Raw genomic sequence first — 19445 nt, 5'->3', positions numbered from 1 at the left:
AGCCTCCAAAAAAGGCCGAGTCCTTCAAGAGCAAGGATGGGTCGAGTCTCGCCAATCTGCCAACAGATGCGTCAGCGCATAATCCAACACTTTGAGAACAACATTCCCCAAAGACAAATTGGTAGGATTTTGGGCATTTCACCTTCTACAGTGCACAATATAATTAAAAGATTCAAGGAATCCGGTCAAATCTCTGTGCGTAAAGGGCAAGGCCGAAAACCACTTCTGAATGCCCGTGATCTCTGATCCCTCAGGCCTCACGGTCTTAAAATCCGTCATGAGTCTGTAATGGATATCCTGGCATGGGCTCGGGAATACTTTGGTAAACCTTTGTCAGTCAACACCATTCACCGCTGCATCCACAGATGCAAGTTAAGGCTTTATTATGCAAAGCAGAAGATATACATCAACACTGTCCAGAAGCACCACCGACTTCTCTGGACTCGGTCTCATCTGAGATGGACAGTAGCACAGTGGAATCGTGTTTTGTGGTCCGACGAGTCAACATTTCAAATAGTTTCTGGACAAAACAGCCGTTGTGTTCTCCGGGCCAAAGAGGAAAAGCACCATCCAAGCTGTTATTAGCGTCAGGTCCAAAAGCCAGCATCTGTCATGGTATGGGGGTGTGTCAGTGCCCATGGCATGGGTAACTTGCACATCTGTAAGACACCATTAATGCAGAAAGATAGGTACACATTTTGGAGCAACATATGCTGCCATCCACAGCAGGACAACGCCAAACCACACTCTGCCCAGATTACAAGTGCATGGGTGCATAAGCAGAGAGTGCGGGTGCTAGCATGGCCTGCCTGCAGTCCTGACCTGTCTCTGATGAAGCATAAAATAAGGCAATGAAGGCACCGTACTGTTGCGCAGCTGAAGAAATGCGTAATGAATGAATGGGGGAAAATTCCGCTTGCTAAACTTAACCAACTGATGTCTCCACCCAGCACCCAAACACTTAATAAGTGTTATTAAAAGAAAAGGTGATGTTACACAGTGGTAAACAGTCGACTGTCCAAATTTTGGAGTGTGTTGCAGTCATCGGATTTTAAATGAGTGTATATTTTCAAAAATATATTAAATTAAATTAAAGTCACAAAGTAAGACATCAAATAATGTGTTAATAAATATGTTTTCAATATAGTACAGGGTGAATTGAATTTTCAAATTCAAATTTTTGTTAGTTTTTTTTTTTTTTGCATTTTCTATACTGTCCCAACTTTTTCGGAATTGGGGTTGTACATGCTATGCTAGATAGCTATGATGAATAAAGTAGTTTTGATTTTATTTTGCCAGGTATTGTTTCTGTTCAATGAGAAATCACTGAGAATATAAGAGTATAAACCAAGACGCACACTGAAATCCCACTCTGTGTTGATATACCATAAATGCAAGCTAGTTCACTAGCATTTAGCTAGCCAGTTAGCATGAGAACATGAATGTCTTTCCAGTATTCTTGCATGTTCATAGATTCTGGCATTTTTAATGAGACTAGAGAGGTTTGTAGGGCATTTTAGTAAAAAACAGTGTAATCTCCAAATATTATTTATAATGCTTCAAAAACACAATTGTGAGTAATTAAATTTTATTTTATTTTGGTGATATGATTGTGATATCATTTGTTTTTCTATTTCACTTACCCCATGTTGCAACACATATACAATAAATTAAATCCCATTTAAATATTTCAATAGGCAGTTTCTAAGTATGTAAAAACAACATAGCAGCACATAGTGGAGTCTTTTGATGGCGAAATTACAGCTGTGAGAGAAAAAAGAGAGAAAATGAGAAAATTTGGAGCATTCCACCATATTTATGTACTTTTCCAGCCAATTTGACAGGAGGCAGACTTCAAAGAAGGCAGCGTATGGCTGACCTGTCCTGCCTCTCTCATGTGTGTTTGTGACTTGGTTTGTCACCCAAAACCTTGGCTGAGTTTCACTTCGGGGTCAGCTGGGAGCACACAAGCCTCTTTCAGCCAAGTCTGATGATGGTGCTGCTTAAAAGAGGGCGAGCAACTCAACTCCATGCCAATGTGTGCCATCACGACAGCATGGTGCAGCATGTGGAGTCCAGTATAACAACATTTACAGTCAACAATTCAAGCAAACAATTACAACTTGGCTACTTTGCTGCTAGACATCACAAGATCCAGAGATCTTTTACAGATCTATTGATCTATTAAAGCCATGGCACTGACTGGTACACAGAGGATGTTTTTCAAACATCTTGTATTTGCGCTTACTGCAAGCAGCTTGAGACAACAGACCCTCTAACCGGGGAAACACCTGAGTGAACACCTGTGTGTCAAAACTGAGCGCCGACAGCAACTCAGGCCGAGGCCAAGAGGGACGGAGATGGAAAGAGAGGCAGAAGGTGTTTTTTGGGGAGCCCTGTTCATCCCTCTGCTCACTGGTGACAGGTGGATGATGAATGGGCATTATTAGGAGCGTAATAATTTCTGCCTGGCATTGTCTCAGTGGTTGCTGCCATGTGAGTGGTGCTCTGGGCACAATTACTGAGCAAAATGTGAAATAATGGTAAGGCCAGATGTTTAGGTTGTTTGGCTATGTGGACGAGAAGACGTGCATGCTGGTGGAGAGGCCAGTGCAAGGTATCGAGCATGATGTTGGTGATGTTGGTAAATGGTCTGCAGTTATATAGCGCTTTTTCAACTTTTACGGTTCTACAAAGTGTTTTACACTGTTTCTCATTCACCCATTCACACACACCAATGGTAGCAGAGCTGCCATGTACAGTGCTAGTTTGCCATCGGGAGCAACTTGGGGTTCAGTGACTTGCCCAAGCACACAGTGTCTTGCCCAAGCATGTGGGCCTGGAAGTGAACCGCCAACCCTATAATTAATGGACAACATGTTTACCCAGCGATGTGTGACTGGTGGTATACTGTCTTGGTAGTAAGTTGAATAAGAACTGTTCTTATTCACCCACCACTTTTTAAATCACCCCAATGCCACTGTCACTATGGATCTCAATCCTGGTCTTCGAGTACCCACTGAGCTGCATATTGTCCCTGCTCACAACACACCTGATTCAACTAATCAGCTAATTAACAGCCCTTCCCAATTTTAAGTGGCTGTGATAGAGCAGGGAATACACTAAAATGTGCAAGACAGGGGCTTCTCCTGGACCAGGGTTGGGAAACTGTGGTTAAGGGCAAAGGCTGACAAAATATTATGTGAAATACAAAAAGCTAAAATGGAAGTGAATATGTACTAAGTGAGCTAAACCATGAGGCTGAATGTCTTTATATATAATTCTTTACTAGTATTCACAGAATTTCCAAATGTCCAACAATAATTGTTTTCTGTCCAGCTTTGACATCAGCAATGGCGTGACCTCCATTAGGAGTAGCCTTACTTTCACAGTGGAGCACCATGACCGTATCCCACCTACCCTGAGCATCAACACCGGCCTCCAGCTTACAGAAAGCACCACAAGAACCATCTCACCTGAACACCTGCAGCTCACTGATCCTGATACAGCTTTAGAGAACCTCACCTACACTGTCATTCAACCACCACAGTATGGCAAGCTACTGTTAAAGGGGTTTCCCATACCCTGGACCCGCTTCACACAATTAGACATCAACAACATGCATCTGAGCTACCAGCATCTTAACAGCTTTGCTAAGATTGACAGGTTCACCTTTCAGCCATCAGATGGAACCAATAAAGGCTATCTGGAATACGGACAGCTGAAGGAGCAAGGGGCAGTTTTCACAATACAGGCAAGGATGGGATTTATACATTAAAATATAGTAATATTCATTTTGTAGTAACACTTTTAATTCACCACGCCACTATCCTATTCCCAAGTATGCTGCCTTCACAGCATTCTTTTGTATCAACAAAGTGCTGGTTTGTGATATTGAAAGTGCTTATATGGGGGGGAAACTGTTTTAGGCAATGTGCACATTGTAACCGTAACAAAGCTTTTAACACTAAGTGTTGGCTTGTGTTAGATTGTATCAGATAACTAGCAAACTTATGTAGTAAACTAATTTATTTTAATTAACTTTTGCCTTGCAACTCCGAGGGGGTTGGGGGTTCGATTCCCACCTCCACCCTGTGTGCACAGAGCTTGCATGCGCTCTCCGTGCTTTGGGGGTTTCTTCCAGGTAATCTGGTTTCCTCCCCCAGTTCAAAGACATGCATTGTAGGCTGACTGGCATTTCCAAATTGTCCGTAGGGTGTTAATGGGTGTGAATGTGTGTGCGAATGTGCCCTGTGATGGGTTTGCACTCTGTCCATGGTGTCTTGTGCCCTGAGTTTCTGGGATATGTTCCAGGCTCCCCGCAATCCTGTGTAGGATAAGTGGTACAGAAATTGGATGGATGGATGGCAGGTAGGAGGCTGCATGTGCTAGCTTTGGCTTTGGGAGCAGAAAAATTGACCCTCCAGTCCTTACCTGCATTTGATCTACTACCTGATTGATCAGGTGATTAAAAATGTTTGACTTCACTTGGTGCTTTTCTGAACTAGCCTGTGGCTCTTCCCTCTAGGATTAACGGTGAACCATTGCTAGCAATTGAGGAAATATTATTCCAACCACAAAGCCAGCTACTATGCTGTCTACAATATTTAGAGGAAGGCACTATAGCTTTGTCATAGGTTACTTTAATTAAAATAAAGTATTTCAATATTATACATAGTGTTACCTTATTTTATAATGATAACCTTAATGTCTCTTACTCCCTGATCAAGGCTACAAAAATAGAATAATTGAAGGTGTTTCCATAGATCTCCTATATAATGCTTTCTAAAGTCTGATGTCTTCTTTGAACTCCAATTTTACAGTTTCGCCTTTCAGCTTAAATCATGTACATATGCGATCTCTTGATGATGGCTCTCATCATGAGACATCATTATGGCTCCCTCTTGTGGTTCAAATCCATCAGTGAGAGTAGAAATAATTATTTTGTTGTATTTACAGATAGAGGTCTTGGACAAGTCCCCTCCACACCTTGTAACCAAAGGGACCCCCAGTACAGTGGAATATCTACAGAACAACCAACATGGCATCTATATTACCTCCAAAGACCTCCAGGCTTCAGATCCAGACAGCCCTTACCAGGAACTGGAGTTCATCATCACACGACCACCACATTTTGGATACCTTGAGAACGCCATCACAGGCAGGTGCATTGAGTGACTGTAGAGATAATCATTAATGTTATCGATGACAATTAGCAGGATTCTAACTTACGTATGTGTTTGGTGTTCATAGGAGGCTATATCAAAGGACGCTTCACCCAGAAGGATGTGGATCAGAAAGCAGTCCGCTACGTCATTCCCTCAGACATGGAAGTGACAGAAGATAGCTTTGAGTTCCAGCTCACTGACCGAGCAGGAAACATCATGCTTCCAGAAGTGTATGTTATCTGTTTTTGTGCCTCTGCATATGATCTAAATGGTCTAATGTGGTTTGCTCTATACTTTGTTTTAAGTTTTATAGAGATGATTTAAGTTCATTTAACCCCTTAAAGTCTCATCATTTTATTCAATTATTCATCTTAAAGCATAATCACTATATAAGGAATAAAAACAACAAAATATGTTGTTATGGGAAAATAATCAACAACATGGTTGTGTGACATCTGCTAACATGAAGCAGAGTTACTGTTACCACACTGAAATTGATTATATTCCAATAACAGCATGTCCCGAAGTGTTTTATTCCTCTTATACAACAGCAATTGACCAATAACTACAATTTTAATTTATTTAGATGAGAGGGATGACAGATTTTTAATCCATTTAAAATTACATTTAATGTTGGGTAATGCTCGGAAGACAAGTTAGTTCCTGTTAGCACTAACATAGCAACTATAGATAGTCCTTCGCTCACCACCTCTCTGTTTTCTCTCTCTTGAAATCATTAAAACAAACAAAAAAAAAGCAGCTTGCCATGTAACAGAGTAACTGGAATGTGCAAATCCTGGTGGAAAACTTACTGACTGTTACAGTTCGCTGACCACTTACACTATAGAATTCAGCAGCACTGTGGTATAATATGAAATATTCAGTAGCTAACTACCAAAAAAAAAAAACTAAGAGAAAAAGATATGTGGTTACAATCAACTCCTGGGACGTTAAGCGGTTAAAGATACACATTTCACCCCTCACACTAAATGTAGCTGATCAGCCAAGAAACATTTGCTGTCAAAAGTTTGCTTCCTTAGACTAACATTTCTAACACGTAAGGGAATTTTGAGCTATATCATCTTCTGAATGACTTCTAACAAACTGTCTTGGAGTTTATGTTAGAACTGTCTTCTAACATAAACTTTAGAGTCATAGCTCTAATACAGTACTAAACTAAAGAAGCAAACTTTACATACTATTTGTCTTGCTGATTGCTTTGTAACATTTCAGGGGTCGGTTATCAATATCAAACCACTTAATTATCACTTTCAACTCAGTTATATCAGCAGCATGATTAATATTTTCTAAAATTAATCACTTGGACAGACATGTTTAGTCTCAGCACCACACATAATGTTCTTTAAAATGTTATTTTTAAAAGAGGTGAAAGCAACACAGATCAAGCCAAGTACTAGCGTGAATGCTTTTGTGTGCCAAACCCAGAATGGAGCTCCGATGGTCCCGGGTGGAGTTGACGGCTTCCTGTTATCGTGTGTGTGAGAACGCAGGAACTCTAGCTGTGCAGGTGATACGCAGTGGGAACAGCATAGACCCTGCCTATGTTGGCATCCAGGTGAACTTCAACAGCAGCAGTAAAGTTCTGACGAAAAAGTCTTTCATGCTACCTTGGTATAAAGAAAATGATGGAGTTTGGTGTGATAGGAAGAACCGCTTTATTTTTCATGTTTCAGGTGGAAGATGGCACAGCAAAGGTGGGAAAGGACTTCACTCACAGCTCAGCTAGTCTGATACAGTTTGATCCAGGTGTCTTGGATTTTATTTTACACAGTGCATTAGTATGACAGTGTCATTGCTCCAGATTTACATGTTTTTAATGTGTAAATGACTTTAGTATAAAATTACATGCATGCATGCATACATACATACATACATACATACATATATAAATAAATATATACAGTGCCCTCCACTAATATTGGCACTCTTGGTAAATATGAGAAAAATTGTGAAAAATTGTCTTTATTGTTTAACCTTTTGATATTTTGTTCAAAGAATTGACAAAAATACTCTGCTCTCATGGATATCAAACAATTACAATAAAAACACAAGTTTATCCAAAAAAAATCTTTGTTAAATATAGATGTACAACAATCAGTGGCATCATTTTAGTCAATACTTTGTGCTACCTCCCTTTGCCACGATAACAGCTCTGAGTCTTCTCCTATAATGCTTGATGAGGTTGGAGAATATATGGCAAGGGATCTGAGACCATTCCTCCATACAGAATCTCTCCAGATCCTTCAAATTTCGAGGTCCACGTTGGTGGACTCTCCTCATCAGTTCATTCCACAGGTTTTCAATGAGTTTCAAGTCAGGGGACTGGGATGGTCATTGCGGGACCTTGATTTTGTGGTCAGTAAATCATTTTTGTGTTGATTTTGATGTATGCTTTGGATCATTGTACATTGTTGCACGGCCCATTTTAAGCTTTCTGGCAGAGGCAGTCAGGTTTTCATTTAATATCTGTTCATGATGCCATGTATCCTAACAAAATGTCCAAGTCTCTGTCAGAAAAACAACCCCAAAACATTAAAGGGCCACCACCATATTTAGCCGTGGGCGCGAGGTACTTTTCCATATGGCTACTTCTCTGTGTATTGCCAAATGCTCTATTTTGTTTCATCTGACCATAGAACCCGATCCCATTTGAAGTTCCAGTAGTGTCTGGCAAACTGAAGACGCTTGAGTTTGTTTTTGGATGAGAGTAGAGGCTTTTTTCTTGAAACCCTTCCTATCAACTTGTGGTGATGTAGGTGACTTCGGATTGTAGTTTTGGAGACTTTCTGACCCCAAGACACAACTAACTTCTGCAGTTCTCCAGCTGTGATCTTTTGCTGCACATCACAGCTATATTCCCTGGTCTTACCCATTGTTATGAGTGACTAAGGGAATTTGGCCTATGTGTTACCTCATGGGCTGTGCCCATGGTAGCCTCAGATTCTTTTTCCTGGCTGACTGTTGTGTGTGAAAATCCCATTCTGAAATACTCAAACCAGCCCATCTGGTGCCAACAACCTTTTTCTGTTTGATGTGAACATTAACTGAAGCTCTTGACCTATGTACCTACACACACACACACACATATATATGTGTGTGTGTGTGTGTGTGTGTGTGTGTGTGTGTGTGTGTGTATGTATATGTGTATGTATATGTGTGTATATATATATATATATATATATATATATATATATATATATATATATATATATATGTATATATATATATGTATATGTATGTATGCTTCAAGTTTAAATCATGTATGTCAGGTCTGTATTTGTTAAGGTGTACAAATTGGGAAGACCATCTCCTATGTTATACTCTCTTTATTCTCCTCCTTTATAGGAGTCTCTGTCAAATTTTGGAATATTTACCTCAAAGATGATGGGCTGGAGGAGAACCATGAGAGGCTGGAAGTGGTACTGAAAGCCCAGAAGAACGCTGTCTTAGGTGCGAGAATCAGAGCCTCAGTGGAGATTGTGGATCCCAGACATGGTAAAGTCCCCAGTACATGCACATTTTTGGACCCAAATGGCTTGGAAGATCCATTGGTGGATTTTGAATGTCACACCCCATTTTGTTTTGCTACACCCGCGGTGCAATATTTTATGACCGTGAAAATATAAATAGTGCATTTATTCTTTTATCAGAGTATCATGTTCATGTTAACAGTTCACTTGCACCAGGAAGAGTAAAAATATAAATGATACCAGTTCAAAACTTCTCTTCTCAATATGATATTCATATTGCTTAATATAAGTCCAAAAAAGTTGGGACAAAAAAGTTGTAAAATGTAAATAAAAACAGAATGCATTGATTTGCAAATCTCAAAAATTCATATGTTATTCACAATAGAACATAGAAAACATATCAAATATTTAAACTAAGTAAATGTACTATTTTAAGAAAAAAATAAGGTAATTTTGAATTTGATAGCCACAATACGTCTAAAAAAAAGTTGGGACGGGGGCAGCAAAAGGCTGGAAAAGTAATGTTACTAAAAAGAAACAGCTGGGGGTTAATTGGCAACAGGTCAGTAAAATGATTGGGTATAAAAATAGTAACTTAGAGAGGCAGACTCTTTCAGAAGTAAAGATGGGCAGAGGTTCATCAATCTGCGAAAAACTGTGCCTACAAGTTGTGGAACAAATTCAGAATAATGTTCCTCAATGTAAAATTGCAAAGATTATGAATATCTCATCATCTACAGTACATAATATCATCAAAAGATTCCAAGAATCTGTAGAAATCTCTGTGCGCAAAGGACAAGGGTGAAAATCAATATTGCATGCCCGTGATCTTTGGGCCCTCAGGTGGCACTGCATTAAAAACAGGCATGATTCTGTAATGGAAATCACTACATGGGCTCAAATGCTGGTTAAAGCTCTATCATGCAAAGAAGAAGCCATATGTGAACATGATCCAGAAACGCTGCCATCTTCTCTGGGCCAAAGCTCATTTAAAATGGACTGAGGTGAAATGGAAAACTGTTCTGTGGTCAGATGAATCAAAATTTGTAATTCTTTCTGGAAACCATGGATGCTGCGTCCTCTAAACTAAAGAGGACTAAAGAGGAGAGGGACCATCGGCTTTTTATCAGCACTCAGTTCAAAAGCCTGCTCTAAGATACTCTTTTTATACTCAATCGTGTTACTGACCTGTTGCCAGTTAACCTAATTACTTGCAAAATGTTCCTCCATCTGTTTCTTTTCAGTTCAGCTGTTTCTTTTCTTTTCCTCAGTTTAAACATTTGATATATTTTCTATGTTTCTATAGAATATGTTCTATTGTGAATAACTTATGGGTTTATGAGATTTGCAAATCATCGTATTCTGCTTATATTTATATTTATTTACATTTTACACATTGTCCCAACTTTTTTGGAATTGGGGTTGTACATAAACGTGCCTGTCTCCTGTATCCCCAGAATGTCATGAGGCGGAAGCAGATACAATTGAAAAAACTATGCTAACATCCTTCCAGTGCACTGGAAAGTTCGCTCCCTGAAAAAATCCCACAATGCACTACAAAAACCAGGGAGCATCGATGCTCACTATGTTCCCTTTCTGGAAATTATATCATGTTTTCTGAAGCCTCTCAGCTTGAAAAAAAAAAATGGGGGATGAACTCTCTGCCAACTTCCGGCTACAAATGTCATTAGCTTGTTAATGTTGTTCACAAATGATTACTTACGTTAGCAAGTAACTTTATTTGACGTTCTATACAGTATATGGTTTGTTTGAGTCTAACTAAAGTTTTTAATTATTTTTTTTAATCCACTAGTTTGCCTACAATGCTGCTTGATATATTATGACAGAAAGCCATGTGATTAAGCTATCAAATTTATATGACATTCATTCATTCATTAATTTTCTGTTCACACACTCACACACCTATTCACACACTATGGACAATTTAGAGATGCAGTCAGTCTACAGCAAATGTAGGAGAACATGCTAATTCCACTCACGCAGGGCAGAGGCGGGAATTGAAACACCAGCCCCAACTAATTTTTGGTGACATTTTACAATGCAAGAACATAGTCATGTCACCAGAAATTCAGTTATCAGTGTCCCAGTGTGCAGTGCCTGAGCTCATGTTCACAACCTACTGAACTAGGGAGCTGGTAGAGACAAACCCTGGGAGTTGGAGCTCCTCACCGATTCCAGGGTAGACATGACACTAAACAGCTTTTCTGACATATCTGTCCTAGCTCTGCCATGCATTACCTTCATAAAATGAGGTCTGAAGTAGAAACTTTAGCCAAACTTTAACTTTTTGCATGTGGTGCTATGCACTCATTTTGGATTCTGGCTTATTAGCATGATTTAAATATGAAATTTCCAGTGCTTTTTTGTAACTAATAATAATAATAATAAGAAGAAGAAGAAGAAGAAGGAGAATAAATGAATCCTTATCAGAGTCAGATAAAATATTTGTGTATATTCGAAAATATGTTGGATGTACAGTGCATTGTATGTGTACACATGAAAGTCTATGTCAAATATCGACTCAGCTTTACACAGATTGTCTCTTTTCACCAATTACAGTTGTTAATTATAATCTTGCAATAGTAATTACATTTTTGGAGGCCCTCTTGGTTCCGTCCTCTTGCAGTCTGTAGGAGCCTAAAACAACACGAGTCGCAAAAGTTGCACCTCCGGTTTATATTATATTTTTAAGTGTCCTCCATTAGGTAGATGTGACCCAGATGCCCTGATTATTGATTATGACGAGAAGAAATCTCCTGTCCTACAACCTCCACGAATCCACAAACCTCCACCTCCACCAACACTAGGAGCAGCAGAAGAAGACTACACACCAGACCCAAACACTGGGATTGTATGGGAGAACTATCACCCAAGGGGAGATGTCCCATATCGAACACAGTTCATTCGCTTCAGCGGTGGGGAGGCAGCTGACCAGCCATTCCTCAGCCAAGGAAGGAGACAGCTAAGACTACTGGGAAACAATAGATCTGGAGTGAGACAGGAAACTTCACATACAAAATGGGTATTAATTACATCTCTTCAGCCTGAATACTTTGCGATACTTTGCATACTCTGAGTCAAAAGTAATCAAGAAGGAAATCTAACAGAAATTACAATAGTGTATTATAACAGTAATAGTGAATTATTTTGATGTTGAGATGAAATTATATGAAAACTGTACACGGTATGATTTCTATGCACCTCCATTTACAAGTCCGTATCAGGAAATCTGCTCACAACTTTTTGCATTTTCAAAAAGGATAACTATTATACAGTTATAACTGTAACTGTAAAATTATTCTGCAGCAGCAGTGAATTAAATTATTTGTTTACTGGAACTTCTAGAACATGTTAACACTTCTAAAATGTTGCTAATTAAGTAGCCCATTAAAAACTGTCTGTTTTGCTTTAATACGCAGACATTCCTTCAAGTCTTAATGATCCTTTGCCTATTTTAGGGGGCAATACATTTTGTGACACTGTTGTCTATACTCGTATTGCAAAATGTTAATGGTATAATTATTTTTAATTTCCTTACCGCCAGGATTTTGCGATCGCAGAAATTAATGCAAAAAACTCTGAAATATTCAGAGGAGCTTGGAATTTTTCAAAATTACAGAAGATTTTCCTCAAATTTTGGCTAAGACACATCATGTGATGTCATCGCAATGTGCATTCAGTCAAAGCCCTCTTTGATTCACGTGCGTCAAACATGAGTACAGATAAAAGGTCTTATTTACCAACAAACATCACTGCGAAAAATCATGCAAAACAGTTTAGTGCAGTTGCAATTTCACCAATTCAAGTAGTTTTGGGGGGGGGAAAAGCACAAAAAACACAAGTTGCATCACAAAGTTGTTTTTTTTTAAAGCGCATCAAACTCAATCACAAAAAAACCCTGCAAAATCCTGTATGGACTACCTTATCACTGTACAGTGATATATTATTAAACCTTACTTGAATGCCTAAACTCAGAAGTGGGTTCAGACGTACATACCTGCTTACATTAATTGTAACTTAACAATAACAATAGTTACTTAATAGTTCTTTAATATGAAAAACTGACCAGTGAGGCTGGATTATAATGGTAATAAACTGGACAATTTAATAAAAGTATAGGAGGAAATACCTTAACATATCTGTTGGAGTATTTACACGTTTTAACTGAAATATGAACTCAAAATAAAATTTTAATTGTGTTATTTTTATTTCAAATTTATTTTCAATTTTGGCTCTTAGCTCCATACGTTGACTCCAATAAGGCCTGAGTTGGAGATGCCAGTACCCCGTGTCCACCCAGAACTTGAGATCACTCCAATCTGGAACTGGCCTGGATATACTGCTGCCTCCAGATCAGCCGAAACTCCTCAGAGAGACACTTTTCTTACTGGTTTCACTTCAGCTGTACACCAGCACAAGGTTCACATCTAATTATTGACTGTGAGACGTCTAAGCAAATATTTAAAATACATTGCACTATTAGAATCTTTCGTTCAAACTCCTCTATATCGTCTTCCATTCCTTTATTTTTAGTCTGCAAAAGCTATTAGTGTTGGCTGTCTTCATGGTTGGACCCATTACAGACGGCGCTGTTACATCCTGGGCCCAGGTGTAGCCAGCTGGAGGAATGCGCAGAATGCATGCACAGTGTAAGTTAATCAAAATACCTGTATTCTGCTACATAGCACTGCATTTGTCTTCCCTTTATATTTATAGTGGTTGTTAATTTAACCAGTTGTTTTCTTTCACTTGTCCTACAAATCCAGTCTTGACGGTCACTTGACAAGTGTGCGTTCAAAGAATCATATGAAGTGGCTATGGAGGTTTGCTGGAAAACAACCATTTTGGATTGGTATGGACACAAACCATGTTTGTCTAGGCTTCACCAAGAATTTTAATATACTGCAATACATATACAGCAGTATAATCGCAATATGATGCCTACTGTATACTGTAGATCAGGATTAGTTGTTATGTTGTCAGTATAGTAAGATTTGTGACTTTTGTGTGTAGGACTTTCTGGATCTCCAGACCGGTGGTTTTGGGCCGACAGCACACCACTGAAATTTTCCAGACTTAAGAAGAACAAGGCTTCAGATAATCATGCCCACAGTGGCTCCTCTCACAGCTGTGTGCTAGCCCATGACCAAAAAACATGGACTAGAGAAAATTGTACAACAATAGCAGAACACAAATATATTTGTTCAGCAGGTGCAGAAGTTAACAAATAAAGAGATAATGAATATATCTTTATTCAGCTAGTGCCACCTCTCTCTAACTTGTAAACCATTAATAAATATTTGAAATATAATTTGACCAGCCTGTTTTCCTTCAGCATAACTACAAGATTTTTGCCATAATAGTTATGCTAAATGTTTGCTGTAATATACTGTATGTAAAGAATAAAACACAACTGGGTGTGCTGTTATACTTCAAATCAATTGCGAGGTGATTACCACCATGCCATGAAGTTTATTAAAAAGCAAAAAATAAAAAGAGGCTGGTGATCATAGCTGCTACAAAAGATATAGTTAAGAGAAATAACTTGTGGATATCTTGTGTATGTTCCACTATAACTATAAAGGGTTAAAAAGAATCATTACTATCCTATATCAACATGCCCAATTGTGTTTTATCACAGTGTGTAACATCTACCATCTACATATATATACACACACACTAATTTTCTTATAGTTGTTTATGACTTCTTTAGTACTGTGTAAGTATAACAACATTTTAGATTTTCAGGAAAGAAAGTGAGGTATTACATAATGCACCACATTTCATACAGAAGCAAGTGTGACAGTCAGAGTCTCCAAATGGATTGTGGGGCAGAGTCACCAGAAGGACTGTGGGACTGAGTCTCAAGAAGGACTGTGGGGCGGAGTCTCCTGAAGGACTGTGGGGAAGAGTCTCCTGAAGGACTGTGGGGCGGAGCCTCCGGAAGGACTGTGGGGCGGAGTCTCCAGGATGCTCAGTAAAACTTAGCAGCCAATTTCTTTATAAAACTGCACAAAATGTACCTGAGACTACTGAAACACTTAAAAAGCAGATGGTTAGTCAAGATAAAGACCTGTAATGAAAATATAAAGCAAAATTTAAGAATGAAATAAAATATCTTAAAAGGCATGTTAAACGCCTCTGTGTTCTTTTTGTAGTCATCTGGTTGTCCTACTATTTTGCTTCAGATATTTCTTACCTTGTGAGTATTCTGGGTTGTCTTTTTTTCAATTTTGGTACACAAATGGGTATTTGATACGTTGAAGGCTCAAATCCAATTTTAGTATATTTTTCGGTTTCTTTAAGCGGAACCAATAACCTGCCGGAAGTCACCCGGAACACTATTGATGTGCGACGGGGAGAAGATGGCGGCGGCCATGGTACAAATGGCCTGTTTGTATCGTGGGATGTTAGCGGTGAGAGCCGCGGGGTTCCGACCCCTCATTCCCGGACTTGTGCCGAATCAACTCCGGGCTTTTTCTATTAAAAAGGAACCGGAATTAGAGGAAAACCCTTATTATAGTAAATATGAAGAGAAGATCAGAAAACTGCGGAGGTAAGTCGAGGTTGTGTACCCTGCTGCAGTACTACAACAACACCACCCTCACCACTTTAAATATAATATAATATAATAATATTTGTTTAAGCTCTTGTGTTGTGTCTGGGTGTTCTGAATATTTTTCTGCCTTATGATATATTTAAACAGTTTACCTCGCCAGAAACATTTCAGTATGTCATGACATAAATAAGCATGACTTGAATAAAATGAATCATAGGGTGACAGTTATGTTGTAGCTATTAGATTTATATGTTTAATAAAAGTGCATTTTGTGTATATCATATAGAATTAACTATGCATTTATATACAAAATCAACCCTACATTCATGTATACAATCATATCTTTTTATTGTATCTCCAGCACCAAACCTCAAGAATACAAAGCCCGACTTGAGAAGTGCAGTGAGATAAAGAAGGAACCTGTTGGACACTCAAAACAATCTGACTTCATTAAACTAATGGAGCAGGAGGTAACTGACTGTTGAAACAAAGACATGTTCTTCTTCATTCATTGCACGTAGGCTTACATTGCCTATACTTTTGTAATACACTACACTACAATAGTGCTTTCCTTTAATGTGGAGTATTTTTACTGTCATGCTTCCAGAAACATAAGGGAGACAAAGCAGGACCTGGAGGTTTTACCAAAAACAAGGTAACTGCATAGCCTTTACTAAGATACTTTATTTAGTTCTGGGTTATTCAACTGTTTTCTGAAGTTTTTTGTTTTTTTGTGACAGACCTTAGATTCAATCCTCAACCTTGACTTGGTGAAGGACAAATCTGGTCTGGAAATTGGAGAGGTGACCACTTTAGTTATTCAACTTGAACAAATTATTTAAAATAAAATATATTCTAGGTATACGGCATGTATGATTATCTCATGGACCATATTTCGGGCATAGTCATGGCAACTAGATGATACTTTATTCGTTACATGAAACTAATATTTTCCTTCGTTTAGCTTTGGATGAATTTCTACTCAACAAAAGACACAATCAGTGCTGTCATACCAGTAAGTAAGCTCATTTCTTTACTTTGTCAGTGCATGATTGAAATAATTTAATTTAGGGGAATATTTGGTAAAATGATGACTACCTGTTAATTTATATGTATATTATTTATTTATTTCAATTACACAGTGTCACATGTCTAGTTACTGTGAAATCTTAGCTGTCTAAATACTTTTTATACTTCAGGGTTCAACCTTTGAAAAGATTATCAACCGTGCCAAGTTGTGCCCAACGGTAAGATAGATATATATATATATATATATATATATATATATATATATATATATATATATATATATATATATATATATAGCAATGATATGCTCAAGAGAGCCAAGTTTATTTCATTGTCGTGGGACTCTATGGGTGCCTTTACATGGGCAGTGTTCAATTCATTGTTTAAATTGCGGCTAATGAGAACACTGCAAGCTGCTAAACTGTAGAGCTGCAGAAATGTTTGTTTACTTATTTTTCTGGACAATGGATGAAAAGCTTTTGGTAGTATGTTTTAGTAAGCTTTATATTACATGCCTCCTTTGCATTTGCATTTGCTTATTTAAGTGTAGTGTGAAACTAACCCAAACTAACTTGTGACTGAACCAGAATTATCAATTTTGTTTTCATTTAGACTCAACAAACAGACTAATAGGTGATAAGGCACACTTTGAGTTTCCATTTATTACAGTCAGCTATTTAAGTATTAACTGTGCACTCTCCCACTAACATCTGCAATACTAAAATAAGAAGCAACAGTGTGATGTGTGTATGTTTGGAGCTCTCTATGTGTAGAAGACTAACCCCATGAAACCTACAGAACCCTCAGATCTCTAGCAGTAATATAATGTCACAGGTTCCCAACCGTGGTCCTGGAATACCTGTCCTTCACATTGTAGGGTCTCCCTGCTCTAACACACAGAGGAAGGGCTATTAATTAGCTGCTTAGTTGAATCAATTGTGTTTGGATTAGGTAATACACTAATATGTGTAGGACAGTGGGTTCTACAGGACCAAGGTTTGGAACCTTAGATTTATGTGAAGACGATGCTAAAACAACAGTTTACCGCAAGGTGGCAGCATTGTTTTAAGAACTACTTTCGAAAGATTCCTGTTCAAATTTTATTTGTTTCTGTTTATGGGTTTCGGCAAAAAAGGGGAGGCGGGGTTTGTTTTGGCCATATTTTTTTTTTTAAAATTTATTTGGCTTAGAAGTAAATCATTTGGATGTACTAGGTAAAATGTAGATCAAACAATCTGCAATGCATATTTTGTTACATCCATTTTTACTACTTATCACATTTAAAATGCCCTTCGGTGCTCTTTTTTTATTAATTGATTGGCTGATTCATTAATTTGCATTAACCATGTTGTTTCTCCAAAAGTTTGTGTACGCTCTGCCCCGGAAAGAAGGATACGAATTCTTTCTGGGTCAGTGGGCTGGTCAGGAGCTACATTTCACCTCCCTCATCAATGTTCAGGTAAAAAAGTCCTGCAGATGGACTAAGTTGCATCCCAGGGTGTGGCTGGATGCTTACTAATACACACAGTTGATTTCCCTGCAGACTTTGGGAGAAAATGCTCCAAGCCAGCTGATTCTGTACCACTACTCGGACCTGAAACAGGACAAGGACCTTGTGCTCATGACTGCTGAAATGGATAGAAAGTTTATGGTGAGTAGCACACTCAAGTGACTATTTGGATAATACTGTTGTTAAAGGAATTATTTGTCTAATAGTAAAACGTGTAACTAAAATTTTATTCATGCCGTTTGTGTGATGCTAAATCGGTTTCCATTCATTGGAAACAACATTGGACTCTTTGCTCCAGTTTAAAATCTAAGTAGGAAACTTTTCAAAATTAAATTTTTGGCTAAACTGTTCCTTTAAGAGTACCTTATTATTTGTCTTCAGTACATGTTCTGCATATTGTATGTTCTTTCTTGTGCTCTTGTTTTTCAGACTGTTCATGAAGCTCAATGCTTAGCAAATCAGGTGCAGTTATTTTATGCAGCACAGAGACATGAGACTTTTCAGCTAGTAGAGACATTCAACCACAGACCAGCGGAGTTCAGACACATGTCTGTGATCGCAGAGCTTGAGCAGAGTGGGATAGGACAAGCAGCCACTGCAAAGTAACACCCAGTGCTGTGGGAGAGAGGTTGGAGGAGCCGTGCATCATGGAGAAGAAGGACACTTGGAATCCTGGCAGAGAAACTGTCTAGTGTTGATCCCTGCATTGTACTGACTGTACCAGCCCTCAGTGCTACAATCTCGTCTAAATTCTGCATCAATACCTGGTCACATTTGATGTACACAAGCTATTGTGTTGCCTTCACAAGCTCGGTTCAATTTGGAAAGCCTTTATTACATACTGTGATCTATTTTGGTCCCTTTCTGTAAAAAATGTATATAATACACCAAAGGTTCAAGATGTGATTTGGTGCCTATGACTTAATCTTTAATGGCTAGTTGTATTTCAAGGAATGAAGAATTCTCCACCATAGACGACGAAAACATCTTTTCCTCCACCATGATAAAAGGATAAAGGAGAATAACAAGTCTGAAGCTTGATTATCCAAATTATTAACTATTATGCCCTGAAAGGACGCTCGTTTACGCAGCATTGAGGATGGGAACTTGTATTTATGATAATTGTGTGCGTGAGAGCAATTGATTTATAACTGGAGAACATAAATAGTATTTCATTTGGAATCTGATAAAAGACAATTAAAGATATTGCTGGCTTTGAATGTAGTCTGATGCATGTGGGATGCATTTATGTATATGAACTTGGAATTAGAGCTGGAACAGTTACACCCATATGAACATAGTCATTTAATGTTTGCATATTTTAAAGTGTAAATGTGAAAATCACTTGTCGCAACTTTGATATCTTACTGGTAATAATATAAAGTGTAAGAGTAAAGCAGTTTGAACAACCTTTTAACACCCCAGAGTGTCAGTGTCTAAGTAGGCCACAATGGTGTCTAGATTAGATTAGATTAGATTAGATTAGATTAGATCTGATGGAAATTTAAATCATGGCATAATGGTTATAATAAGGACGATGTAATACAGGTTCACACTCCTTATCCAGTAATGCTTTCATTTCAAAATTATAAATGGTTCTTTTGGTCAAGAAAAATGTTAACTGCTGTGTGTATATACATTTGATCAAAATTAGCTAAATGTGGCCA

The 19445-nt window shown here is 38.3% G+C and overlaps 2 protein-coding genes across 4 annotated transcripts in view; both read left to right on the top strand.

Moving 5' to 3' along the window:
* Positions 1 to 13991, top strand: part of frem1b (Fras1 related extracellular matrix 1b) — a 36674-nt gene extending 22683 nt beyond the window's left edge. The window contains exons 25-35 of one of the 2 annotated variants that reach the window (XM_017478792.3): positions 3340 to 3754; positions 4960 to 5161; positions 5254 to 5398; positions 6615 to 6744; positions 6863 to 6935; positions 8535 to 8684; positions 11386 to 11702; positions 12920 to 13099; positions 13214 to 13329; positions 13447 to 13532; positions 13694 to 13991. In XM_017478792.3, coding sequence (XP_017334281.1) covers positions 3340 to 3754; positions 4960 to 5161; positions 5254 to 5398; positions 6615 to 6744; positions 6863 to 6935; positions 8535 to 8684; positions 11386 to 11702; positions 12920 to 13099; positions 13214 to 13329; positions 13447 to 13532; positions 13694 to 13911 — 2032 coding nt within the window. In that variant the 3' untranslated portion in view covers positions 13912 to 13991. Of the gene's footprint in view, positions 1 to 3339; positions 3755 to 4959; positions 5166 to 5253; positions 5399 to 6614; positions 6745 to 6862; positions 6936 to 8534; positions 8685 to 11385; positions 11703 to 12919; positions 13100 to 13213; positions 13330 to 13446; positions 13533 to 13693 lie in introns of those variants that run through there. The other variant, XR_001813828.3, reaches the window with a different exon arrangement.
* A 1001-nt stretch (positions 13992 to 14992) lies between these two features.
* On the top strand, positions 14993 to 18998 carry atpaf1 (ATP synthase mitochondrial F1 complex assembly factor 1). Of its 2 annotated transcripts, NM_001201204.1 has the most exon segments (11): positions 15040 to 15236; positions 15601 to 15709; positions 15847 to 15894; positions 15980 to 16042; positions 16204 to 16254; positions 16439 to 16486; positions 17632 to 17727; positions 17812 to 17919; positions 18208 to 18240; positions 18242 to 18251; positions 18254 to 18998. In NM_001201204.1, coding segments are annotated over 11 exon segments (888 nt in total). In that variant the 5' UTR covers positions 15040 to 15045; the 3' UTR covers positions 18385 to 18998.
* The last annotated feature ends 447 nt before the right edge of the window (positions 18999 to 19445 follow it).

Source organism: Ictalurus punctatus, chromosome 10 (genome assembly GCF_001660625.3).
Source record: "Ictalurus punctatus breed USDA103 chromosome 10, Coco_2.0, whole genome shotgun sequence".
Lineage (NCBI taxonomy): Eukaryota > Metazoa > Chordata > Actinopteri > Siluriformes > Ictaluridae > Ictalurus > Ictalurus punctatus.
Note: the sequence above shows the minus strand (reverse complement) of the source record. Positions and strands in the feature narration are given on the sequence as shown.

What these genes read in the sequence shown, in the direction of transcription:
- atpaf1 (XM_017477276.3), top strand. Translation starts at nt 15,028, where the DNA reads ATGTGCGACGGGGAGAAGATGGCGGCGGCCATGGTACAAATGGCCTGT. An exon ending in CTGGTCTGGAAATTGGAGAG is followed by an intron (nt 16,043 to 16,203) that starts GTGACCACTTTA and finishes TCCTTCGTTTAG; the next exon opens with CTTTGGATGAATTTCTACTC. An exon ending in CCTCCCTCATCAATGTTCAG is followed by an intron (nt 17,728 to 17,811) that starts GTAAAAAAGTCC and finishes ATTTCCCTGCAG; the next exon opens with ACTTTGGGAGAAAATGCTCC.